At 39.3% G+C, this 27,422-nt stretch overlaps 1 protein-coding gene across 1 annotated transcript in view; it reads right to left on the bottom strand.

The window, feature by feature from the left end:
* Positions 1 to 27,422, bottom strand: part of CEP128 (centrosomal protein 128) — a 348,318-nt gene that overhangs the window by 313,813 nt on the left and 7,083 nt on the right. The window contains exons 2-6 of the mRNA XM_081083727.1: positions 19,512 to 19,673; positions 17,322 to 17,408; positions 6,474 to 6,600; positions 5,210 to 5,328; positions 2,102 to 2,193 (exon numbers count right to left, since the gene is read on the bottom strand). Coding sequence (XP_080939853.1) covers positions 2,102 to 2,193; positions 5,210 to 5,328; positions 6,474 to 6,600; positions 17,322 to 17,408; positions 19,512 to 19,658 — 572 coding nt within the window. The 5' untranslated portion in view covers positions 19,659 to 19,673. The remainder of the gene's footprint in view (positions 1 to 2,101; positions 2,194 to 5,209; positions 5,329 to 6,473; positions 6,601 to 17,321; positions 17,409 to 19,511; positions 19,674 to 27,422) is intronic.

The raw sequence follows: 27,422 nt of genomic DNA, 5'->3' as shown, positions 1-27,422 counted from the left end.
TCATTTCTTCCTGATTGTTGCATAGGTTGTTGATTTTCTCATCCATCCGGTGAATGAATTGTACAACCATTACTCTGAATTCTTTTTCTGTCATGTTGCATGCTTCAATTTCACTAATTTCCTTTCTTGGCAACTCCTCATTTTCTTTCAGAATGGGGTGTTGTCTCCCCATTCTGACTATCACCAAAAGGTTCAAACGTCAAGTTGTGTGGGCCTGGACCATGTGCAGTGGGAGCTTTGTACCACCCTAGTGTTACTGATGAGCTCCGACACTAAGATATGTGGCTGCCTTGGGTTGGTGGGAACCAGGCTCACCCAGTGTCAGCGTTACCAGAGCTCAGTGTGGCCTCATGTGCACACCTAGAATCAGGGACCCTGCCTGCACCACGCTGAAACAGATACCCCCGCCCCCTTGCGTGTGTCGAAAACCAGAGTCCCCTAGCGGGTGCCAGGAGTCAGAGTTCCCCAAGAATCCAGAAACAGAGACTCTGTTGCTTCGCATGGCCTCGTGCTGAGAACCAGGGTCCCTGTGTGCGCATGCACCAATAATTGGAGTCACTGGCTCTTAGTGTGAATGCACTGGGAGTCAGGGATCCCAGGCGTACGTGATAAGAAACAGAGTCAAGTCACTGGTGCTTAGTGCTGCCTCCCACCCGGAGAATGAGGGTCCCGGTCAGCTTGGGGGACTGGGTTAAACAGAGCACTGTGTCGGCAGGAGGTCCGTTCCTGTGCTGCAGGAAACAGACTTCAGTGTGTGCTTGCCGAGAATCGAAGTCAGGTGGCACTGCCGCCCTGCATGGGCTTCGGGTTTGGTTGCCCAATTGTGTTGCAGGGAACAGATTCCCAGTGTCCGCGCGCTCCCAGGCTCAAATTCCTGTAGCAGCACTGTGCCCATCCGAGGGGCAGGTCTATCAGTTATTATGGCACTGCCCGCGAGCCTGCGGGGAGGGGAATAGGCTCTGTGACTCACAGAAATCTGCAGCCAGGATGTCTGGATTCTTGGTGTCTGCGGGTCTGCAGCTGTGGTCGCAGGGTCCTGGTTTGCATCTGAGACCAGAATGGGTGGTGCTGAGGCCAGGATCCTAGTCTCAAGCAACTCTGTTTCTCAAGATGGCATGGTCTCTGTGCCCACGCTGGCCACCCAGGAGCGTCCACGTTGGGAGTGGGGCTCCGCCATCTAAGACTGCTCAGTTTGGCAACCCCTCGGAAGACCTGCAGAATCTAACTGTCCCTAGCTCATACACACACACACCACACACGTCCACACACTCCTCTATCACTCCCTCACTCTCTCACACTCTCTCCCTCCCTATCTTCCTGCCGGTCGCCATCTTCCAAATCTATCAAAAGTTATAGTTTTGACTCCTTTTGCTATCACATCACCAAATTGGTGTGTGGAATGATTTCATTAGCTGGAGTGGGAGTTAGCAAGTGAACTTGTAAACAAATTTCAAATCAGCTTTGCTATTCTCTATTCATTGTTACACAGATTGTAACTCTTGAGAAGGGATACAAAATCTTTGTTTTTTTAAAAAGATGGCCTCTAAGTGAAAACCAACTGTTCTGGCTGATGATGCAAATGAAAAGACAGTAAAGAAATTTTAAATGAAGCTGTACTTCTTGGGGACTACTCAGAATTGACAAGTTGCACAGACTGCGCAGATATAAACCAGTGATTTTTGAAGATTTCAACTGAAAACTAAAATATCAGATTCTACAATGTGCCATGTCCACTGGTCGACAAAATCCACATTATGCTTTTTATTTTATAGCTCCATTATCAGTCAGGTGGTCTCTGTGTATGTCTGTCTGTCTGTCTCCATCTCTCTCTCTTCAATGTTTTTGTAAATCTACCTTTTTGATAAGGTTCTACAATGTCTCTCTCTGCAGTGTCAGCATTCCATTGTAATAAGTTAAAATATGAAATTAATGTGTCTAACATTGAGTCATCATGATACATTCTAAATTCAAAAGGACTTGAACTGTTTTAGTATAAAAACACAGTTCAGTTTTTTAAATTCATGTAAACATGTAAATTATAAAACCAATTTCATTCTTGGAATAATTCATGCCTCCAGTGAAAACCATACTCTGCCTTTACCTGCATCTTCTGGCAAGCTCCCGGTTGAAATCATCTCCAAGGCGAACTTGTTCACTGCTGAGGTCTCGGAGGGACTGATGAAAAGCATGAAGCTAGGAAAGGCAGAACATAATTATCCATTGAGGATTCTGTTGAATCTTCCATGAAGACTCACTGAGGGTCAAGAATAAGAACTTGTTCTTTGTAATAAGGCCCAAATTTTATAATGTTATTAAGACTGAATAAAATTTAATGTCTACTTTAAATGAAATAAAATTTTCTTTCCAAAGAAAAGCAATTTTTAAAAAGTAATATATAATATTAACCATCACATCTTTATAATATAATAACGCCACTCCTTAGAGATACTGTAGAAAAGGGGTAAGTAAACTTTTTCTGTAAAGGGTACAATAGCAAATATTTCAGGTTTTCGAGCTATATGGTCTCTGCCACAATTACTCAACTCTTCTGTTATAGCACAGAAGTAGCCATAAACCAATGAACAAGGCTGTGCTACAACAGAACCTTATTCAAGTAGACCACACCCTGCAGCGTGCCAACCCAGGCTACAGAGAAACATGCCCACATACACTATGAACCACGTAAAAGAATGTTTGGAGCAGCACTGCTCGTAATGAGAACAGTGAAAACAAACCAAAAGTCCATTAAAAATAGAATTGGAACAAATAAATTCCAATATATTCCTTCAACCGTGCATCCTACAGCAGTAAAAATGATCCAACCTACCTACACATTAGTAAGGGTGAATGTCAAAAGCATAACATCGGATGGAAAAAGCAAGTTACAAAAGAAGGTCTACAGTATTATCCCATTGAGATAAATATGATGTAAGTAGTAAAAATGATTTCTTTTAAAAAAGCAAGATAATGGTTAACATAAACATCAAGGTAGTTAATAGCACATGGGGGAAAGAAAAAATAAAAAAGAGGCTTTGGGGGTATAACAAGATCTGTTTCTTGGACTGGGTGATGATTACATGGATTTTCATTCATATTATTGTACTTTTAATTGCAAATAGTTATCTATATGTGTATGTGTATTTTATGATTTATAACAAACAATTTTTAAGTTATATATAGACTTGCAGAAACAACAAATTGATTTGTTTTTAACAAATGAACGTTGAGCAACTAATCAGTGCCAATTATTGTGCTGGGAAACAAGTGGCTCACAATTTAACATGGAAGACAGATAAATAAACAAAACCACAAATGTCACACGGGGGCATTAAGATGTGCACAGTCATGTGGAGCTAAAGGTCATCTTAAGAGAATGGACTTAAAATAAGGAAGAACAATGAAAGAGAAAGGAATGGAGGTAGGTAATACAGTGGATGAACAACAGACAATACACAGGTTTTACCATCATGATTTTCCCATTTTGGAAAACAGAATTTTAGGACTCATATTTGTCACCCCCATTTCACTCATCCCACCTTCCTAAGAGGGTCATCTGACCTTCAATACCTTTCATTTTGTCCAGCAAATAGCTTTTAAATTTACCCCCTTCTTTCCAACTCAATTTCTCCTACTCCAAGTGACCATCATCTCCACCCAGAATACAGCAATATCTTCCTAATTGGTTTGCCCACATTGACTCCACTTTCAACACTGGAGCCAGAGCAAACTTTGCAAAATAGTTGTCACTCCTTTATAAGGCTATGAATGTTCTCAGTGCTTCATATATCTTTAGCCACATGGCCTTCTTTAATTTACTCATAAGCACTATCCTCCTTCCTGTCAAGGTATTTGTTCTACCTTAAATGACTCTTACTGAACCTTTGGATCTCAGCTCATCAGCCATTTGTTTTTCCAGAAGCCTTCCCTGACTGGGGCAGGTGCCGCTAGTATACATTCCCATAGCCTTATGCCTCTTTCTGTTAGAACATGCATCTCTGCACATAATTATGGATGTATTTGTGCACTTATTAGATTAATATCTAGCTCAAATGCTAGATTTTAAGTTCCATGAAAATACAAGGTTTTTGCTCATCATTGTTTCCAAGAACAAGAACTTTAACAGGATAGAGGAACATAAACAAATAGAATGAAAGATTAAATAAGTAATGTTAGGATATTGTTCTCTGCCAGCTGTGGGCAAACTACGGCCCTTGGGCCAGATCCGGCCCGTTTGAAATGAATAAAACTAAAAAAAAAAAAAAAAGACGGTACCCTTTTATGTAATGATGTTTACTTTGAATTTATATTAGTTCACACAAACACTCCATCCATGCTTTTGTTCCAGCCCTCCGGTCCAGTTTAAGAACCCATTGTGGCCCTCTAGTCAAAAAGTTTGCCCACCCCTGTTCTCTGCTCTAGGTTTAAAAATATCATTTGTGCTAACAAGTTATAACTACTAAAAAATAACATAGTGAAGGAAAAGTTTCTACAAGGTGTCTTCTAATGCACCTGGTTTTGTTATCTCTTTATTTTATGCAATAACAAGTGAAAGCTACAGATGAGTATACTGACAAAATGGGAACCCTCAGTCCTAAAACTACCAAGACAAAGATGTCAAAGTCAGCAAAAAACCCTAGTCCTTATATAATTTATGTAGCTAGCCAGGACAACAACAACAAAAATGTTTGTTCAGCTCTTGCAGAGAAATTTAAAGAGCAGAAAAAGAAGTATTTCCATAGAATGAATACTTTTGAAATTTTAGTGAATACATAGAAAAAGTATGGAATTTCTTACTTAACAGAAAGTGGCTCCCTTGATGAATCAACAATCAGAAAAACACTAACTGAAAAATCAACAGGTTAACCACACAAGGACTAACTTGTTCCTACTAAACCAAACTTAGCAAAACAGAAAGTAGCTCACTTAGCAAGGTTTACAGAAGAGTGACCCAGCTGAACAAGGAAACAAAACATGTCAAAGTAAACTCACTTTTAAATTGGTCTACAAAATATAATCCTCCATAACAAAATTCTAAATAAATATATGATGATGATTAGTACATTGAAAATAAAATAGTTTACTTGTTTAAAAAAAATCAGTACAAAGTTACTGGTGATGAAACTCTGGTTCAAATGTAGTCATAGAATTCAAGTGTCAGTCATTTGTATAGAAAGGTAAGGAATACAGAGTACCGAATGGTACAAAGTACCTGGCCCACGTTCTCAGTCTCCCGAACAAATCGGACACCAGCTCTGGATCTAATTCGTTTACTACCCTGTTGATCCCCATAGTCCTTGAGAGGTGAGGTAGGTGGAAAACGGTGGCTTTCTTTATGAATGAAAGAAAAGGAAGAGGATAAAAATGCTGCATAAGAGGAAACTACCTAAAATTTTATCAGTAAGTACATAGCAGATATGAATATACACATGTGCCCTTAGCCCAGCCTATTCCCCCAAGTATGTTACTGTAGCCATAAAATTCCACAAAATTGGCACTAATCTTGCTCTTAAAGCTGATCAAATGAACAAAAATATGCTGGAAATAGAATATGTCAAAAGTTCTAATTTGCTATACTTTTCAAAGAAGCAATATATTTTCTCTTACACAAAAATAACTGCTAAATAAAAATAACTTTTATATCTAATATAAATACTACTATAACAGAATTTAATAGTAGTATAATTAAATATAATTTAATATAAAGTAATATTAATATAATATTACTAATATAATACTATAACAGAATTTTTCAAATAACAAGTTAATGAATCTAACATATAAATGGCATTTGAAGATCAATAAAAACTAACTACATAAAGAAGAATAGCTGATTGTGTCCTATTTGTAATCCTTATTATCGGGATCAATGGCAGTATTAACAATGTGAGCTGCTGATGTGCACTCTACCTAAATCACCTCTCTTCACTGCAGACTTTTTTACTCTTTTCTAGCCTAAGTCTTGTTTATTCAAACATAAATCTCAGTGCTGCAGAAAAGTACAAATAAGATTAATTACAGACAAACTAAGTGTTTTCACCTTTAATCCAGCCATTGAATTCTAGCTGCACACCAAGGATAAAGATCACCTGTTCTTAACAAGTGTCGTAGGATATTTCATAATGAGAGATTTGAAAAACTATGAAACTAGGATTCCTAATCCAGAAATCTACTAATATCACTAGATCCTATTTTTGTTTTGATTGATGGCAGATGCTTCAACCCTAGTGTTGTCAGGTAAAGCTCTGCATGGTCTGTGGAGTCTGAGAACAACAAAAGCAGTAGACTCACAAGATCAGAGTACTGTTAGACATACTTTTTAATATTCACTATACCATAGCTGACTGCTTCTTTAATACCTTATTTGTATGAATTTATGTATGGGTTGTAATTATCCAAAGATTAAATAGATCCACTATGCACTTTGGGAATACTTTTTAAATGAAAGGGATTTTCAGAACTGCTGTAGCGTTTACCTGTCACAGTGCCACCATCAAGTTCACTTGCACTCAGACTCGTAACAGAAATACTTCTCCCTCCTGAGTTTCTCAATAAACGCTGACTCCGCAGTTGGCCTATTGATTGCTCCAAGCTTTCTTTTAACTAAATTAAAGAATATAATGAAGGGAGATTTATTCTCTTTAAACAACTTCCAAATACAAATAGACTAGACATTTTAAAAGCTATTTTTCAAATATCTGGGTTCTGAAAGAGAATTTACATCAGAGAAAATTTCAAACTAAGTGATGTTAGGAAATATAAAAATAGTAAACATAAATATATTAAGAACCAAGTCTAACATCAGGTTTTAAACAGCATCTGTCACTACCTATTCCATCCTTTTATTACCAGAATGGAAAAGAGATGTCTAGCCCAGCAGTTGAGGGTCGACCCAGGAACCAAGAGGTTACTGGTTCGATTCCTGGTCAGGGTACATGCCTGGGTTTCGGGCTCAATCCCCAGTAAGGGGTCTGCAGAAGGCAGCCAAATGATGATGTTTCTCTCTCATCCATGTTTCTATCTCTCTATCCATCTCCTTTCTCTCTCTCTAAAAAAATCAGCCCTAACCGGTTTGGCTCAGTGGATAGAGGGTCGGCTTGCAGACTGAAAGGTCCCAGGTTCGATTCTGGTCAAGGGCATGTATCTTGGTTGCGGGCACATCCCCATTAGGAGGTGTGCAGGAGGCAGCTGATCGATGTTTCTCTCTCATCGATGTTTCTAACTCTCTATCCTTCTCCCTTCCTCTCTGTAAAAAATCAATAAAATATATTTTTTAAAAAAATCAATAAAAACATATAAATAAATAAATGAATGAATGAGATGTCCAGGTTTACAAAGGCAGATCCCAATGTCTTAACTGACCTGCCACCCATGCTTAGAAACATAGCAAGGCCAACACAACTAAAAAGAAAGCAAGCCTTCCTCCATTCCTTCAGAAACCCCAGATCTGTAACAAACAGGAAACTGAACAGCTGTCATAGTGAGGGCTGCTCTGGAAATAGTGTGTACTACCCAACTCTATACCAGAACATCTTTTATTCATTCAAAGATTTAAATTTATATAAGCCTAACCAATGGACACAGACAACAGGGGGATGAGGGTATGAGTGGGGAGGGTGAGGGGACAATGGGGCAATAAGGACACATATGTAATACCTTAATCAAAAAAAGAAAAACAAATTTTTAAAGATTTAAATTTCCAGGAAACTACATGGCCTGATGTCAGTGTGTTAGTACACACTAGAGATTACAGTTGTTCACATTCTCTCTTCAGATCATTAGGGAGTCTACCAGCAGGTTATAAAAGAAGATATCTTTTTAGACCTATAGAGTTAAATTAAATAAAAACACACTAAATACTAAAATAATACCCACACTTGTACATAGCTATATACTCAAAAAGAGTATTAAACTATAAAACCCAAGGGAACAAAGAGTAAAGCTGAGGAAAATCCACATACCCTGAATTGCTGAGAAACTTCAGGTCTAGATATCTTATCCAAGGATGAATAAGAAATAATGCTAATAAAAATAATGCATGAGCCGAAACCGGTTTGGCTCAGTGGATAGAGCGTCAGCCTGCGGACTGAAAGGTCCCAGGTTCGATTCCGGTCAAGGGCATGTACCTGGGTTGCGGGCACATCGCCAGTGGGAGATGTGCAAGAGGCAGCTGATCGATGTTTCTCTCTCATCGATGTTTCTAACTCTCTATCTCTCTCCCTTCCTCTCTGTAAAAAATCAATAAAATATTTTAAAAAAAAATAATAATGCATGAACCACATAACAAGTTATCTGCAACTTGTTAAAGAGAATGTTGAAACAAAACAATTGATTGAAAGACAGGGTCTCCTAAACTCAGACAGAAGTAAAAGACAGAACCACTATGGAGAGAACAAGGTGACTTCCTTGGGGAACTATGCAGAAAGAACGTAGCTGCAGTTGAAGAGAAAGCACAAGTGAACCAATATGAAGCACAAGTGAGCAAATCCTTTTTCATTTTGGATTTAACTCTTCTAAAAAACCAAGGTTAAAACAGTCTGGATTAAAAGAAGCACAGTTAGAATTTCAAGAATCTACCTCAATTGTTACCCTCATTTCTAAAAAAAAAAAAAAGGCTAAAGGCTACTATTTTATACATTCTGTCCCCTGCTTCCCTAAATTGCCATAACATGCCTGCATGTCTACAACTGTAGGGCCCAGCCTATCAATCCAGGGAAACATACAGATGAGGCCCTGGGAGAAACAACATCGATCTTGAGAGTAATTTACATATAAATAAAAGAGAACTATATCTAACATATTACCTAGATCAGAAGTCTTACACAATGAACACAAAGTAGAATATCAATAATCTATGACAAAGGCTCAGAATAAAATTAAATAATGTTAAAGTTAAAAACCTCAAATCTAATCTGTAACCTCAGAAAAGGATTAGAAATGGAAAATGATTTTAGTTCACACAAGTCAATGACAGAACCAGCTCTACTAACTTTTCCTGTGTTTTTTTTTTTTCTTTATTATTCACATCTTTCAAGCTAAGCCTGATGTCACTATACTTTTGGAAGTAAAGTCAGCTATCATTTCTTATTATTGCTACTTTTAAAGGTAATCTGCCTTTTTTAGCTCTGGCTATTTTTAAGATTTTTCTCTTGGACTTTGTCAATGGTTTTACTATGATGTTACCATGTACACTTTTATTTGTAGTTATCCCATTTTTGACTCACAGAGATCCTTGAATCTATAGCCTGATATTGTGCTGTACATTCTCCACCATCATCCCCTCAGACCTTGTTGATGCCCACTCTTTCTCCCCTCTCCTGAACATCCAGCCGCAGTTAAGTTAGGGCTTTTTATCATGTTTCCTATGTGCTTCTATATTTTTCATCATTTCATTCCTCCAGTCTTTTTGGATAACGTATGCTGGCCAATCTTTTGATTCAAAATTCTCTCTTTAACTGCATACAAACTGATGTTTAATCCACCTATTAAGGGTTTTAGTTAATTGATTTTTTAAATTATATTTTTCCGTTTCTGAAATTATCATTTGTGGGTTGGTTTTTTTGACAGTTTCTAATTCTTGGTCAAATTTCTCAAGCTTTTAATTTCTTGAAAAGATTAAGCATAATAATTTTATAGTCCCATATATATTTCTATTGTCTATTGTTTATGGTTTCCCTTGGTTTTCAGTCACCTCTTATAATTTCATATCCCTGGATATTTTTTTATCAGGTGATAGACATTATATATTAAAAGCTATAGAGACCATTTAAAGCTCTGGATGATGACAACTTCTTTCAGGAGAAATCTGGTTTTGCTTCTAGCAGGAAGTCAGACTAAGGTCTCTAGGAATCCCAAATCGCCTTATCCAATTAGGAATTAAGATGATCCAAAGCTGGGCTTCTGTCCCTATAAAGCAGTGGTTCTCAACCTGTGGGTCGAGACCCCTTTGGGAGTCGAACGACCCTTTCACAGGGGTTGCCTAAATACATCCTGCATATCAGATATTTACATTACGATTCATAACAGTAGCAAAATTACAGTTATGAAGTAGCAACGAAAATAATTTTATGGTTGGGGGTCACCACAACATGAGGAACTGTATTAAACGGTCGCGGCATTAGGAAGGTTGAGAACCACTGAAGGGCTAGTCTATCTTCAGTTTATCACTTCTGTTATTTTAAGTTCACCATTTCTCACATTCCCTGTCTGGAGTCCCAGTTGAAAGCTGGAGGGTTGCTGAACTCCAGTTTTGATCTCCCAGCCTTTTGAGTCTAATGATAGTTCTGATCTTAGCCTTCCTGCTTCCAGCCTCTTCTGAAATCGGCTACGGTATAGATGGAAGAAAGGAGTCCCATTTATGCCAAAGTTTTACTACAAAAGGCCTCACCGCTTTGGTAGGTCTCTGATGCATTCGTAATACTATTTTTTACTTTTTTTTTTTTTTGGCCTTTCTAGTTGTTCAGAGTAAGAGGGTTGATCCAAAATAATCTTATCTACTGACGCCAGAGGCAGAGTATGCCAGCATCCTTTTTATGTAGGCTTCTTTGCTAACAAATCCTGAGCTGTAACTAAAAGCTGATGAATAAAATAAACTTACACACACATTCACACAACCCGTTAACAAAAATGGGGGGAAAGCCACCAGGGAACATAGGGAAAAATATTGCAGAACAAGAGAAATTAATCATTTCCGAAGATAAACTATTTGACAACTTCATTTTAAACTTTAAAAGGTATATCAAAAGCCATTGAACAGATGAACAGGCTGATAAAGACCAAAAAATGAAATACAAAAGTAAATAAGCAGGATAAAGATTTTTTTTTAATATATTTTATTGATTTTTTACAGAGAGGAAGGGAGAGAGAGAGTTAGAAACATCGATGAGAGAGAAACATCGATCAGCTGCCTCCTGCACATCTCCCACTGGGGATGTGCCCGCAACCAAGGTACATGCCCTTGACCGGAATTGAACCTGGGACCTTTCAGTCCGCAGGCCAACGCTCTATCCACTGAGCCAAACCGGTTTCGGCATAAAAATTTTTTTAATATCAAAGCAAAAACATGTCCTCCACCTACAATACAAAACTAAAAATGTAACAGAATTAAAATATACACTTAAAGTAGGAATAACATAGCAGACACTGCACAAAATCTAAGCATGATGCATGAAACTAACCTGATCACTCCTGAAACACAAAATCAAAGAGATGAAGAGACAAAATGTAAAATAATAAAAGTTTCTTCAAATGTTTTAGGATTATAACTCCTAACTAGGTGCAAAAGCAAACTAAAACTTGAAGTTAAATAAAACAAAACAACACTAATAAAGCTCAATTAAACATTAATTCAGTATGCTATTATGCTGAAATGAAAACAATGCTCCACAGGAGACTGTGGTACTGATTCCAAAGGTACAGATTCTTGCCCAGCCAGTGTGGCTTAGTGGGTGAATGTCAACCTATGAACCAGAAGGTCAATTCCTGATTAGGGCACATGCCCGGTTTGCGGGCTAAATCCCCAGCAGGGGCCAAGCAGGAGGCAGTCAATCAATGTTCCTCTCTCATCAATGTTTCTATCTCTATCTCCCTCTCTTTTTCTCTCTCTGAAGTTAAAAAAAAATAAAATTTTTTTAAGTGCAGATTCTTAGAGTCTAGCATGACAACATCACCACAGACCAAGTGATGATTCCATTTCTCTCTTTCCCACATCACAAAACATGCAATGACATTTTCACAATCTGCTATAAATGCTTCATTTACATGTTAAATCTATTCTTTTACCTCTGCTCATTTGATATTAGACCAAAAAAAACTGAAGCATTACTACTATGTAAAATGGAAGGTACCCTTAATAGTACATTACTGTATTTTGGGTGGGCAGACAATTTACTCATGAACATAGAGGTGGTTTAGTAGCTTGCCCAAAGTAGCTAAATGGTTTCGAGCAGAAAAATCAATATTCAATTTGAAGTCTGATTCCAAAATCTAGATTTTTCCTCTAGACTCAAAGCAAAAGTCTCTAAAAAAATATTCTCTTATCCAGTTGTTTCATGTGAGACTTGGTAATAAAATTTTAAACAGAATTCTAAGAACCTAATTTCTAAGACTTGAAATGTATTTACAAAAAGAAGCCAGCAGACTTTAATTGTTCGATTACAAGTTCTTACTCGTAGACTCTTACTATCTAACATTAAAGTTATTAAAAGACTGTGACTGGTTCTCAACTTCAGGACAACTAGTAAAACCTGGCCAGAGAGAAAGGGGCACATGCCTTCAGCTTTGAGAGATTACAAGTGGCTTGTGCCTGGTTCTAAACCATTAACCTTAGGGTATCACTCAGTATATTTGACAACTGAAACCCACCGAATAGAACAAAAACCTGGAGTTTATTATTTAACATTTAAATTCTTCCAAAGTTCATGTACCAGATGGTAACATCCTATTACTCCCAAAAGAAATTTTAAACAGAACACTTAATTAGGAGAAAAATTACCTATTAATTCAAGCCTCTAAGGCTTAATTTGCTATTACTATATTTTCACCCATCTTTACCTTAAAAATGAATAAATCAGCTGATCTGAATCAAGGGAACTGTATTTTGCTTTTATACCCAATATGAACTACTCTAGCATCATCAGCTACACTTCCACTGCAGAAAGCATTAACTTTTTATGTTGAATATTCTTTCTTGAGGGCACTCCATTTTTATAGCATTAACTCAAAAACAGTCCCTGTTGTCTTATGAATAGGAACATAGAGTTCTAGAAATATTCTAAACACCAAGCTAATCAATTGCACTATATAAGAAATGTTTAAAATAAGCTTTTAACTAAAACCTTCCCCACAGGTCCTCTTTGACCCAAATGTTCTCAGACCTCCCAAGAAATTTACAGAATGAGAAATAATGACCCTTCTTTAAGGTTATGAAAGTCAAGGAACCCAAAGACCCTATGTCATTGTATCCAACTAAATATGGCTCACTGGCTGGAATAGTGAAAAATCAATGGTTGTTACTCGGGAGAAAAGGGGAAGTCAATGATGGTGTAGGGAAGCTGCAGAATCCACCATGTTGCCTAAGTGCCAGCCAAAACTGCCAACCCTGACAATCTGTCCATGCCAGTCCTAGCTCAGAACCAGATTTCTTCCCAATTCTGTTTCTGTATTTGTTCCATCTAACTCTAATTTCTGACACAGCACCAGCTACAACACTAATGACTTGTGTGACAATGGGCTTCTGTTTTTCAATCAGTTAAGGCAATCTCCAAAGCTAGTTTATCAATGTGAATTATATAACCCTTTAAGCTTTGAATTCAAACCCCCAATTTTCAGAAATATAGATTCACAACATCACAAAAATGTGAGCAACCATGAGGTAAATGAATCCAGGCACTAGGTTTTAGAATAACATCGTAGACTCTGTCACTGACTAGCTAAGAGACTATGGGCAAGTTAGCAACCATTCTGTGCCCCAGTTTTTTATCTTGTAAATGAGGAAAATAATAGCATCTACCTAACAGGATTGGTGAGAGAATTAAATGAGTTGATAGTTTAAAAGCACCTGGGATATGCTAAGCTTACAGAGAAATTCCCAGGGAAACTGTGAAAAGGCAGGTGCTGCTTCTCTACAAAACACTACAGATGCCCTGCTACCCTCTAACACTGCTCAGCTTCACATATTATAAGCAAAGAATTAAATCTATGGTCCTAACCGGCTTGGCTCAGTGGATAGAGCGTCGGCCTACAGACTGAAGGGTCCCAGGTTCGATTCCGGTCAAGGGCATGTACCTTGGTTGTGGGCATGTACCTTGGTTGCAGGCACATCCCCAGTAGGGAGTGTGCAGGAGGCAGCTGATTTATGTTTCTCTCTCATCAATGTTTCTAACTCTCTATCCCTCTCCCTTCCTCTCTATAAAAAAATCAATAAAATATATATTTTTTTTAAAAAAAAGAATTAAATCTATGTTAGAAAGATTCAAGGGGTCAACAATGAAATTATGTACATTTCAAGGAAAAGTAGTCAAAAATATGACCCAACATGACTCTTGACCCTAAGACCTCACAAAACCAACAGCAATGATTCTCATAGTTCTCTTGTTGGGTGAGGTCACCTCAGGAGGAAAACACCCCATCGATTATTTATATTCCCTCTCACCAACTGGCAAATTATGTTCACAAAATTAAACCCCAATCAAATAACTATGTTAAATACATATATAAAACATCCATGTCCTGAGGCTTAGCAATAGAATCATTTATAAAATCTAATAATAAAAATTCTTGTCTTTCCTAAAGCAAAAGTGTTGATCTCATTTTCTAGGAAATCTCTTATATTTTAAAAAAGAATTGCTCATTTCAATGAGGCAATAGATATTTAGCAGGGAGAAAATTCTTAACAGTTGAGTACTGGTTAAAACAGATTAAACTGTAACAGGATTTTTTTTTATATATATAACAAGTTTCACAGCAAGAGGACTTGTATAAGTTGTAGCATAGCCTCAAAAATAAAAACATCAATTTCCAGGGTTCCTCCCTAAACAATGCACACATTGATTAAAAGAATAGAAAAAATGGGTAATACTACCATGTACTTCAAGGACTTCAAGAATATAAATAGAGCCCAACTGGTGTTGCTCAGTGGTTGAGCATCGACCAATGAACCAGGAGGTCACGTTTCGGTTCCCAGTCAGGGCACGTGCCTGGACTGCAGGCTCGATCCCCAGTAGGAAGTGTGCAGGAGGCAACCAATCAATGATTCTCTCTCATCATTGATATTTCTATCTTTCCCTTCCACTCCCTTCCTCTCTAAAATCAATAAAAGTATGTTTTTAAAAAAAGAATATAAGTAGAAAGATTCAGATAAATCACATGATCCTTAGCACATTACATATACTCATTTTTAGGTGTAAAATATTCCATAACAGTAAATATTTTAATGCTAAGAAAATTTTCATTGAGGAGCCCATCAGAATCACTTATTGCGAGAAATACTCTTCCTGAGTTGCACATCTTCCAATAGATTATGGCAGATGCTCCCCAGGTAACTTATAGGGGGCGCGATGAAGATCACTGCTCTAACAAGTGAGTATAATGCCAGGCAATGAGTGACATTACTCCTCTGATTTGTTGGCAGGGAAAATCACTGAGAACCAACTGCTTTAACGGGACAAGAATTTGGAGAAATTCAGGAGGAGACTCTAGACCAAACTAAGAAAAAGTCTGAAGCCAAAGAAAGACACTTGCTCTCCTGTGTCTTATTTTTTATAAAGTGGCTTTGCATACTATGTACTTACAACTCAGATGGAAATGAAGTACCTGTTGAATGTATTTACGTCCCATATATAAAGCCCTCAGAGTTCAGCATTATTCAACTCAAGGCCTACCACAAAGGCTTACTGCCATAGTAGAACATACTTTGTGTTTTAAATGCTTATTGCACAGAAGTTTCTCTAATTCGTAATTTCATTTCCCAATTGCAAATTCAAAGAAAATTTGCTACTATAAGCAAGCATCTAATATTCACTATGACAAAGCAGGATTGTTCTCTGCTATTAGTGTTTTTAATTGTTCACTAAAATTAAAAGGCAGAGTATTAACTCCCATTATTAATAAAGTAGTTTAATCTACAGCATTTAATGAGCTACCCAAATATACAAAATCTATAGCTCCATCTGTCAAATACATCATAAATCATGAAAATCTTTTAGCTGCAAAAAATCCAAGTTTATTTTCTAAATGATAGTGGGAAACCTTATGACAGAAGATACATTTCCCTGTGCACAAGCAATTAGTTTCCAATTACAAGCAAATAATGCTAACTATTCTTCTGTTTTATAAAAAGAAAATACCAAATCTTCAATTATAACTAGGAAGTTATGTGACAATTCAGTATATATATATTGAATATCACACACTAGAGGCCGGGTGCATGAAATTCGTGCACTCGGGGGGGGGGGGGTAAGGGTCCCTCAGCCTGCCCTGTGCCCTCTAGTAGTCTGGGAGCCCTTGGGAGATGTCCAATTGCCAACTGCCAGGCTCCCACCACCCCCAATGCACTTGCCAGTCATGAGCCTGGCTTCTGGCTGAGCGGAGCGCCCCCTGTGGGAGCGCACTGACCACCAGGGGGCAGCTCCTGCATTGAGCGTCTGCCCCCTGGTGGTCAGTGCATGTCATACTGACTGGTCGACCAGTCGACTATCTGCCCCCTGGTGGTCAGTGCACGTCACAGTGAGCGGTTGAGCAGCCTTAGCATACCATTAGTATATTATGCTTTGATTGGTTGAACGGACCACCAGGCACTTAGCATATTAGGCTTTTATTATATAGGATATGTACATATATGGCAATCATTATAGTACAAATATAATTCTAGTCTTATTAAAGTGTAAACTCATATTGAAAACATGGAGAAATAAATTTAATTGGATTTCCAAGAGTTTGCAGATGAATTAACAAAGTTCAAAAGAGAAAATAATATAGATTAAATTAACAAAATATTAATAAAAAATATTCCTTTTACTCCAGAATAAGGATATGTTTCCTTCTTACATCCCCATGTGAAGTAAGTACAAACTGGCACATCCTTGGGAGGGCAATTTTGAAATATCTAGCAAATTGTAAGTATACATATCCTTCAACCCAGCAACTCTGCTCCCATGAATCACATATGATTACAGAAAAACATGAGAACCATAATGGTCATTGGTGCATTATTTACAATACCAAAAAAAAAAAAACAAAAAAAAACTTAATACACCTATACTATGCAGTATAATGTAATTTCAAAAGAATGTGTCATATGGAAAATAATACATATATTACTAAATGAAAAAGTCTGTATAACAATACATATGATTACAGTTTATAAAGCAATCACATGTAAGCTTATGCATGCATAGAAAATGTTTGAAAAAATATATAAGAAACTATCAAAACTGTTACCTTTTTGGAATGGGACTCAAAAGGGCTATGAGATCGGAGTTTTATTATTTAAACAAGGAACATGTATTACTTTAAAATTTTTTTACTGTCCTTAAAATTCTTACCTCCCCATGAGAGTTAGCCCAAAGTTAGTAACTCTCAGTTTAATTCATATCCTGAGTTCTTTCCCCTCTGACTTAACACTTTCAAATTCAATAGAAGCTAAATGTATATCATCTAGTTGGCAATCTAACTGATGAGCTAACCTAAATTTATACTACAAAATAGTGAAGCAGTTTAAAAGTTAAAGCTGTTAACAATTATTATCTCCTTTAGCTCACATCCCTAATACTCAGCTCTGCATTCCCAAAAAGGTAAGAGAAAATACAAACATGCAAACATCTTACGTGTTCTATAGCACCCGCCTGTCCGTTACTATAGTCTCGATACTGTCCAAGCATCTGGTCTACTTGTCGCAGGTTTCGACTGGTGTCCTTGAGAAAGAAAATGGACTTTATTAGTTGATCCAAACAATGTTTTTCCCAATCAGTCATAGTAGTATTTCAAACAGCTAAGTCAACCATTTGCAAAGGTACAATTTATATCATAGTTAAGTCAGATATCTATATTTCATAAATATCAAATAAATCTTAACACAACTGAGAGAGAAACTAAAATCCATCTGCAATTTACTCGTGTGAAATCAAAAGTACCTAATTTAAATCCTTATCCAAGGTTCCATAAGTCAGCAACAAAACCATAAACTGAAAAAAAACCCTCATTATCAACTTGTGCACCTCAACTAATTCACACCCCTTTATGAAAAAGAATGCTAAAAGAACTAATCTAGTAGATTATCTACAAGAGAAGCAAATCATTGGGATTCATGTTATTTCAATTATTGCTTTATCTGAGAACTGAATTAGGAGGGGGGAAAAGTATCCTTTACCCTTTAGCTATAAACAACAAATTTAGCTCTAATCATAACAAAAATGGTTTCTACCTAAATATACTAGGTTTCACCTGAGAGAGTAATAGAGGTATTTCTTTCAAAAATATATACTTACTGCCCTGGCTGGCGTGGGTCAATGGTTAGAGCGCTGGCCTGCCCACCGGAGGGTCTTGAGTTCAATTCCAGGTCAAGGGCAGGTAGCTGGGTCGCAGATAACAATTCCCACCCCCAATCAGGGTGAATGTGGGAGGAACCAATTGACGTGTCTCTGTCACAATGATGTTTCTCTTTCTACCCAACCCCCCTTCCTTCCACTCTCTTTAAAACCAATGCAAAAAAATAGCCTCACTCCTTAGGTGATAATTTAATATATATACACACACACAAACACACACACACACACACACACACACACACACCAATGTGTCTCTGTGGTGGGAAAGTACAAGAATTTGTACTCCAAAATTCATTGCCATATTAAGTTTAAAAAGAAAAATTAAATCAAATTATGGCCTCTCCACTAGAAATTAGCCTTTTTTTAATCTAAGCACATTAACCCAGAGCAATAAAAAGCCAAAATCCATGCTTATCCAGGTAAAACAAAGGTAAGGGAGTAATAAGTAGGGGGAAAAAATTCTATTTCTGAGTTTTCTTTTTCCCATTGTGACTGTAGTACCTTCCCCCACCTCATTTCCCAAGCCCCTTTTATGGAAGAATGAAAACTGCCCTCACTCAAATCTCCAAACACTGTCAAAGTTAGCCTCCAAATCAAAATGGACTCTCACTATTATTCATCCATGAATAATCATATTTTGGCTTGGATGAATAATTAGAAACTCTCAGTTTAATTCAAGTCCTGAGTTCTTCCCCCTCTGACTTAACACTTTCAAATTCAATAGAAGCTAAATGTATATCATCTAGTTGGCAATCTATCTGATTGATATATTTATCCAAGCCAAAATATGAGCAATTTCTCCAAGGCACATGTCCACAAGAAGCTAAAGGATGGTAATCCCTAATGTTTTCATTCCTATAATATTTTATTTGGAAATATAACACTTTCCACAACCTATCATATATTTCAAATATCCTTACTAACTGTGGTAAGCAGAATAATGGCTTCCAAAGATGTTCAAACCCTAATTCCTGGAACTTTACATGTCAAAAGGGATTGTGCAGATGTGATTAAATTAAGGATGCTGAGATGAGCAATATCCTGGATTACTGGGTGCACTCAATGTGATCACAAATGTCCTTAAAAGTGGAAGAGAGAAGCAGGAGAGGTAGTCAGAGTGACGTGCTATGAGAAGGACTCAATCCACCCCTGATGGCTTTGGAGATGAACGGGGCCACAAGACAGAAAATGTGGGCAGCCTAGAAGCTAGAAAAAGGCAAGAGGAGAGGTATTTCCCTAGGGCCTCCAAAAAGAAATGCAGCCCTACCAACACCCTCATTACTGCCCAATGAGATTAGTGTCCGATTCTGACCTACAGAATTTTAAGAAAATAAATTTCTGTTATTTAAGACATTAATTTTGTGGTAATTTGTTATGGGCTCAAAAAAACTAATACAGTGACTGAAACTATTACTCAGCTTAACTATTTATTACTTAATATTGATTTAAAGCATCCAGTGTTAAACTAACCTGTAAAGTACTTGTGATAGTGTTGACCTTCTTGGTGACATCGACTGTAGGACGATTTCTAATATCCCTGTGTATTGACCTGGCAGCCCATCGACTCAACCGGTCATGAGAGCGGAAGTGGTCCGAATCACTGGAGGATTCTGCCATTGATGTACACAAATCCTTAAAAATGAATTCAGATCATGGTCAAGCAAACGGTAAAGAGAACGGGAATAAGAGATTAATTTAGCTATTTTATCTTTTGATCTTTTACAGTATTTATTACATTAGTCCTTTGGCTTATCATAATAGTTACATACAATTTGAAAACATAAGTCACTTCCTCACATAATTCTCCCTCCTTTGTTTTCTCTGCTTTAAAAGAGCAACTCCTGCCCGGCCAGTGTGGCTCAGTGGTTGAGCATCGACCAATGAACCAGGAGGTCACAGTTCAATTCTCAGACTATTCCAAAAATTCAAGAGGAAGGCACACTTCCAAGCTCCATGAAGCCAGCATTACACTAATTCCAAAACCAGATAAAGACACCACAAAAAAAGAGAATTACAGACCAATATCCCCAATGAACATAGATCAGGGGTGGGCAAACTTTTTGACTCGAGGGCCACAATGGGTTCTTAAACTGTACCGGAGGGCCGGAACAAAAGCATGGATGGAGTGTTTGTGTGAACTAATATAAATTCAAAGTAAACATCATTACATAAAAGGGTACGGTCTTTTTTTTTTTTTAGTTTTATTCATTTCAAACGGGCCAGATCCGGCCCGCGAGCCGTAGTTTGCCCATGGCTGACATAGATGCTAAAATCCTCAACAAAATTCTAGCAAATCGGATCCAGCAGTACATTAGAAAGATCATACACCATGACCAAGTGAGATTTATTCCAGAGATGCAAGGCTGGTACAATATATGCAAATCAATAAACGTGATACATCACATATACAAATTGAGAAACAAAAATCACATGATTATATCAATTGATACAGAAAAAGCATTTGACAAAATCCAACACCCTTTCTATATAAAAAAAAAAAAAAACTCAGCAAAGTGGGAATAGAGGGATGATACCTCAACATAATAAAAGCCTTATATGACAAACCTACAGCCAAATCATACTCAATGGGCAAAAACTAAAACCATTTCCCCTAAGAACAGGAACAAGACAGGCATGTCCACTTTCACCACTCCTGTTCAACATAGTGCTGGAAATGCTAGCCATAGCAATCACACAAGAAGAAGAAATAAAAGGCATCCAAATTGGAAAAGAAGAAGTAAAACTGTCATTATTTACAGATGACATGAGAATGTACATTGAAAACCCTAAAGAACTCCACCAAAAAACTACTAGACTTAATAAATGAATTTGACAATGTAGCAGGATACAAAATTAACACCCAGAAATCTATGGCCTTCTTATATACCAACTAGAGGCCTGGTGCACAAAATTTGTGGACAGGGGCGGGGGTTTGTCCCTCAGCCCAGCATGCACCCTCTCCAATCTGGGACCCCTTGGGGGCTATCCGACTGCCAGTTTAGGCCTGATCCCACAGGGACCGCTGGCTCCTAACCGCTCGCCTACCTGATTGCCCCTAACCGCTTTTGCCTGCCAGCCTGATCGCCCCTAACCATTCCCCTGCTGACCTGATTGACACCTAACTGCTCCACTGCTGGCCTGATCGCCCACAACTGCTCTCCCCTGCCGGCCCGATCACCCGCAACTGCCCTCCCCTGCCAGCCCAATTGCCCACAACTGCCCACCCCTGCCGGCCTGATTGGCCACAACTGCCCTCCCCTGCTGGCCCCATCACCTACAACTGCCCTCCCCTGCCGGCCTGATCGCCCACAACTGCTCTCCCCTGCCGGCCCGATCACCCACAACTGCCCTCCCCTGACCTCTAGGTGAATGAGACAAAGCTCAACCAACTGAGCCACATTGGCCAAGGCTCAAAAAGCATTCTTAATACTGGAATGAACTTAGAAGTTGAAGGACTATGTGAAAACACATTAATGTGTACTCACATAAAGTATGCAATCAAATTCTGCTTTGAAAAACAAATTTAAATGGTTCATGAATTATATTAACCACAATTACAATATGAAGCCCGAAGAAGAATTATTAAGACTGGTAGAAAAATATCTATGAATGCTCAAGGAAAATCTTCATCATTCTTTTTAAATATTCAAAAGGAAAAAGTTCAGTTGGATTAAAAATCCATTCTCATTATCACAAGAAGTTTCAACATGACATCTGTTGGGGGGGAAAGAGTTGCTAAATTTGAAGAACGATTGAAGAACTCTTAAAGAACAATTTTAAAAAACTGAATCACCCAAATTCTGATTAAAGGAGAGAAAAGCGTTTCCTTCAACTGGAGAAAAAGCAGAAAATATTCTCTTACTTCCACCTTCTAGTATAACAAAACTTCTCATTGATCAGGAAGCAATAGCATTGATCTGTCTGCTTTTCAGACATTGAGCTTTCTCCAAGACTAGAGAGGACTAGGACAGGCGACCTTGGGTGAAAGTCTCCAGAGTCTTAGAGAAAGCTCTGGGTCTGAAACCAGATGGTAGAACTCTAAAAATACTTTATTTTTCTGTTCCCAACACATCAGTATTTAAAGGCATAAATATCGTTGCTTCTGCCTTAACGAGCCTTATAAAGATGATATACCACCACCAGAGTGAGTAATGAAGCTCCTCAATTCGCTCCCACTGAGGAAAAAGTCCATCAAAAACAAATGCCCATGTGCAAACCTGAACACTGTGAGCAGGGGGAGTAAAAGTGCATTTGGCCCTGTAATAAGAGGACTGGCAGTGAGTCTGTACAAACTCAAGTCCACCTCTTCTGTTATTTGACCTAAAAAGCGATCAGATTGTCCTCATTATAATGATGCATATTTGTATGTATGAGAGCTGTAATTTATTGATTCTCAAGTCTCTTTTCCTCAGAGCCAGTTTAAAACAATTAGAATTTGCAAGCTGTTCCATAAAAGATAAGCACCCAGCATCAAGGGTGACATTTTACAAAAGCTGACTAGTGCATGTTAAGTAGGTGATTACTTCTGTGGCCTCCAAGTGCCTCAGCCATCCCTGTCCAAGGCCACTGTCCTCAAAGAACACATTCAAGGAAATGATGTTGATATTTAAGGGGATCACAGGATGTGGGGAGTGTATTCTAAGCTTAATCATTATCAAAGTTCAAATTTTAGAAGGCATTTCTCACTGTTTCAACAGCTGCAGGTCTTGAGAGCTTTGCCTCCTCCTTCAAGAGACAAAGTAAACTAGCCAGGAAAGGTTATCATGTACAAACAATTTTCAGTCATGCCTGGCTTCTTGATATCAATACTCCTCTGTAACTTAATCTCCTCAAACCCTTTTGGTAAGTTCAAATAAGATCAAAATCAACAGCCAATTCCCTGTGAAGTCAATAGATAACATAAGACATAGGGGAAAAAATCAAAGAGATACATGAGTCCTGGCTGGGTGACTCAGTTGGTTAGAGCATCATCCCCTGCAGGTTCCGGTTCAATTCCTAGTCAGGACACATACCAAGGTTGAGGGTTTGATCCCGATCAGGGATCCACTGAGAGGCAACTAATCAATGTTTCTCTCTGACATAGATGTTTCTCCCTCTCTCTCTCCCCCTTTCTGTCTCTCTAAAATCAATAAAAAAACATATCTGCCGGGGTCCAACCCCAGCGGGTCCAGGGGTCCCCAAAGGTGTGGACGGAGTCAGCGAAGAAGGAATGACACGGAGACAGCGTTCAGTTGATCAGCAGCCTAGCCAGGATCTCCAGCCAAGTTCTGGTCTGGATCTCCAGCGAAGTTCTGTTTAGGATCTCCAGCCAGGTTCTGTGTCCATGTTGTCTTGCTAGGTTCTCCAGCCAGGTTCTCCAGGTTCTCCAGCCAGGTTCTGTAGCCAAGTTCCCTCGCTAGGTTCTCCAGCCAGGTTCTGTCCAGGTTCTCCAGCCAGGTTCAGTTACCAGGTTCTAGTCAGGTTCTCTTGCCAATTTCTGTAGTCAGGTTCAGTCCAGGATCTTTTGCCATGTTCTCTCGCTAGGTTCTGTCTCTAGGTTCTGAGGCCAGTTTCTGTCCAGGATCTTTTGCCATGTTCTCTCCAGCAAAGTTCTTCTGTCTCTAGAGAACGTTCTGTGTAGGTTCTGTGCCTAGGTTCTGTCTCTCTCTCTGCCTGTCTTCTTACATCTGTATTTATACCAGTTGATTCCAATCCTATCAATCTCTATTTCAAAGGTTAGGGCGTTTCTTATCTCCATTCCAGGGAGTAAAGATTATGTAGCTTAAGCATGATTGTTCATAGTTAAAGTGATTAATTACCCACCTGGCACTTAGTTAAGAGGTTTTATTCCCTCCCTAACTTCAGGGGAAAATCCCTACCTGGGGAAACAACCTTTCTCAGAGACTTTGGTTAAAACACATAGTGCCTAGAAGGTGAGCAAACATATTAAGAACAGTATGCCATATATGCCAGGTCCTTTGAAACAGCAAGGATGGACCGGCTCCCGGCACATATCCTCAGGTGATTAAAAGGAAAGAGAGAGAAAGTTGAACATATTTGTGCAATCATTTACTCAATTATATCTGCATTAGAAATTAAAGATGAAAGTAAGTAAATTAAGTGACAGTCCTTGATGGGAGATAAAGAGCTGTAAAAGTGCTCTCTACAGGGAGCTAAGTACTACAACAAAATGCCGGAGCAGTGTGGTCAGGATCCTCCCACCCATCTGGAAGAGCATAAGTTTGACAAATAGATAAGACAAGGATAGGGGATCCCGTTAGAAAACTTCTTTTTCAGAAGAACTAGAGAAGGTACAAATAAGCAAAGCACCTTGCATTCTTCCATCAGGGAATGGATTTAAACCCATCTCCAGTACTGCTAAATGTCCCTGGGGTGGGGAGAGGTGACTGGGTAAAACCATCCCACTTTGAGACTTCTGACTTAGAGAATTAATGTTTTTAATTATTATACACACACACACACACACACACACACACACGATTTGATTTTATATTGTACAAGAGGCCCGGTGCATGAAATTCGTGCATGGCGGGGGGTGGGGGGGGTCCCCTCAGCTTGGCCTGCACCCTCTCCAATCCAGGACCCCTCGGGGGATGTCCAACTGCCCAGTCGCCCCTAACCTCTCTGCCTGCCTGCCCGATCACTCCAACTGCTCTCCCCTGCCTGCCTGATCCCCCTAACCACTCCCCGCTTTTCGCCTGATCGCCCCTAACTGCCTCTGCCTCGGCCCCGCCACAGTGACTGTGTCCGGAAGGACGTCTAGACGGTCATCCAGAAGATGTCTGGTCTAATTAGCAAATTACCCTTTTATTAGTATAGATGTTCCACTTATTCCTGTTGCTGCCCTCCCTTTCCTCCCTCTCTCTCTCTTACACACACACACACACACACACACACACACACCCTCTATCCTATGGGTGGAGCGGGTCAGGCTCAGCTCCCAGATGCACTTTGTTCCCCTTGCTCCAGCTCCTGAGTCCAGGGAAAGAGTCACAGGGACCAGTGCCCACCAAGCAGGGAGCAGGGGCATTTCTGGAAAAGGACAAGCAGCATACAAAATGACTCCTTATTCAGGCACGGAGAAAAAAATTAGTTGCTGCTCAGATAATTACATATGTGCCACTTGTTAAAGATCAATGCAGTTTTAAAAGAAAGTTACTTAATAACCCCCTCCCTGTCTCACAAGCAGAATGACACAGATATTTTAGATTCATACACCCACACACACGTCTAAAATAAATGAGGCAGTTTACAAAATTAAGTAAAAAGTTTTTAAAAAGTCAAGATTAAAAATAACAACAAAAAACTCAAGAAAATTACAGAGAAATGGATGCTAGCAAACTCGAGATGGATCTATTACTTGTAGTTACACCCTGGAATTGGACTTTTGCATTTGCTAACTGATTGAAAATGAAATATATACTACAATATTCTTAAAATAGCAGATACAAATAAAGTCCTCTGGGTACAGACAACTTCTACTGATTGTCCAAACTGCCCCAGGCTGGGCAAGAGATCAGCCTGGACAAAGATGGAGCTAGAATCCCGAGTTTCTGACACCACTTTGCTTAAATCAGAGGATGAAAACTGGAGGACTATAGACCAAACCCAGCTGACTAACATGTATTTGAAAATAACACTATTTTATTTTAAAACACTAATTTTAAAACAACTAAATTTCATATAAAAATTTTAATTTCCAGCTTCTCTTAAAAAAAACAGAGATCTGGCAACACTGGGATGAATTTTCCCATGGCAACATGGACATAAACCATGACTGCCCTGGAGTTGGGCATGTACCTTCCTGTTGGCCCAAGTTCCTACTAGCTGCTTCACCCAGTGTGTTAACCGATTGGCCCCACTTACTAGCAAAGTTTGCAACCCTATTTTGAATAAAGAATCAAGACAAAGGAAGTTTACCCTTTTAAAGGAGTTTCCCTAGTAACAGCTTTGATATCAGCCATGCCTACTAACTTCAAAACCAGAACAAAATACCACTACAAACAAAAGGGCTTGATTTTAATCCATCTACTTAGAACATTTTCCTACTATAATATATATATCAAAAACTAAATTCAGATAAAAAATGTAGTACCTTTCATGACTGAGCTCCAATCTTTACCCATCCCTACGTGCACTGCTCTCAGAGGTCGAGTTACCTGCCCAGGCCCCTTCCTCTGGGCTCAGCTATGTGACCTGCTTTGGTCAATGGGATTCTAGCGAACATGGCACAAGTGGAGTCATGAAAAGGCATTACACACTGGAACTTGCCTCCCTGCACCTCTCCCATCTCCAAGAAGACATGCCCAGGATATCCTGTTGGAAGGTGTGGGAATACATAGTTGCACCAGAGGCTTCCAGCTTAGGTCAGCAGACCAGGTGACCAGCCAGCTGAACCCAAATAAATGAGTCCAGTCATAAGCAGATAGCTTAGCTGACTAACTGTACAAGCGATAAAGTTATTGTTGTACTAGAAACCTGGTGCATGAATTTGTACACAGGTGGGGTCCCTAGGCCTGGCCAGCGATTAGGGCCGGGCCAACAACTGGGGGGAGGGACAAAGAGAGGGACTGCAGGCCAATCGCGGCCTGCCAGCTGGGAGGAGGGATGGGGCATGGGAGGTTGGCCTCCAGCCCCTACAAGGGAACCGGTCCTCAGCCCCCTGGGAAAGGGGTCAGATCCACCACCACCCACCCTGGTTCCCCATCCCAGCCCTGGGCCAAAGGTCCCAGCAGGGTCGGGAGAGGAGGCGACGGTCACGGAAGGAATGGACGCCGGACGCTGAAGCTGCCAGCCAGCCGCAGGAGGTTGGCTGTGGGAGCGCACTGACCACCAGGGGGCAGCTCCTGCATTAAGCGTCTGCCCCCTGGTGGTCAGCACATGTCATAGCAACCGGTCAACTGGTCGTTCCAGTCATTCAGTCATCGGTCGCTTAGGCTTTTATATATACGGATGCCTTGTATGTTTTATTTGTTATGCAGCAAAAGCTAAGTGGTATTTGTATTGTGAACACTGAGAAAGAAGATACCTACCAAGAAGGTCTCCTGGTGGCTAACTGGGCTCAAATTTTAAAAACAGAGACTAGTAGCCATTTCTACACAAACTGCACTTCACACAGAAGCCTGCACTGAACTGCCTGCCTGCACTGTTTTTCTGTCTGCTGAGCCAGCCCTTATAAAGGAACTCCTGGAATCCTATTTCAACCAATGGGACTGAGGCTTCCCCCACCCAAACAGAGCTTACAGCTTTATCCCCATCAACATCTTCACTGACCAATCAGAGCAGCTCTTTTCTGACCAATCAGGAAAGTGCCGTTTGGACAAATCCAACTGCAAGGATCTGGAGTCCTTGTTTGCATGAGGACAGACCAATCAAGGTCGC

This window comes from Myotis nattereri (assembly GCF_964212035.1).
Source record: "Myotis nattereri genome assembly, chromosome: 1".
Taxonomy (NCBI): Eukaryota; Metazoa; Chordata; class Mammalia; order Chiroptera; family Vespertilionidae; genus Myotis; species Myotis nattereri.
Note: the sequence above shows the minus strand (reverse complement) of the source record. Positions and strands in the feature narration are given on the sequence as shown.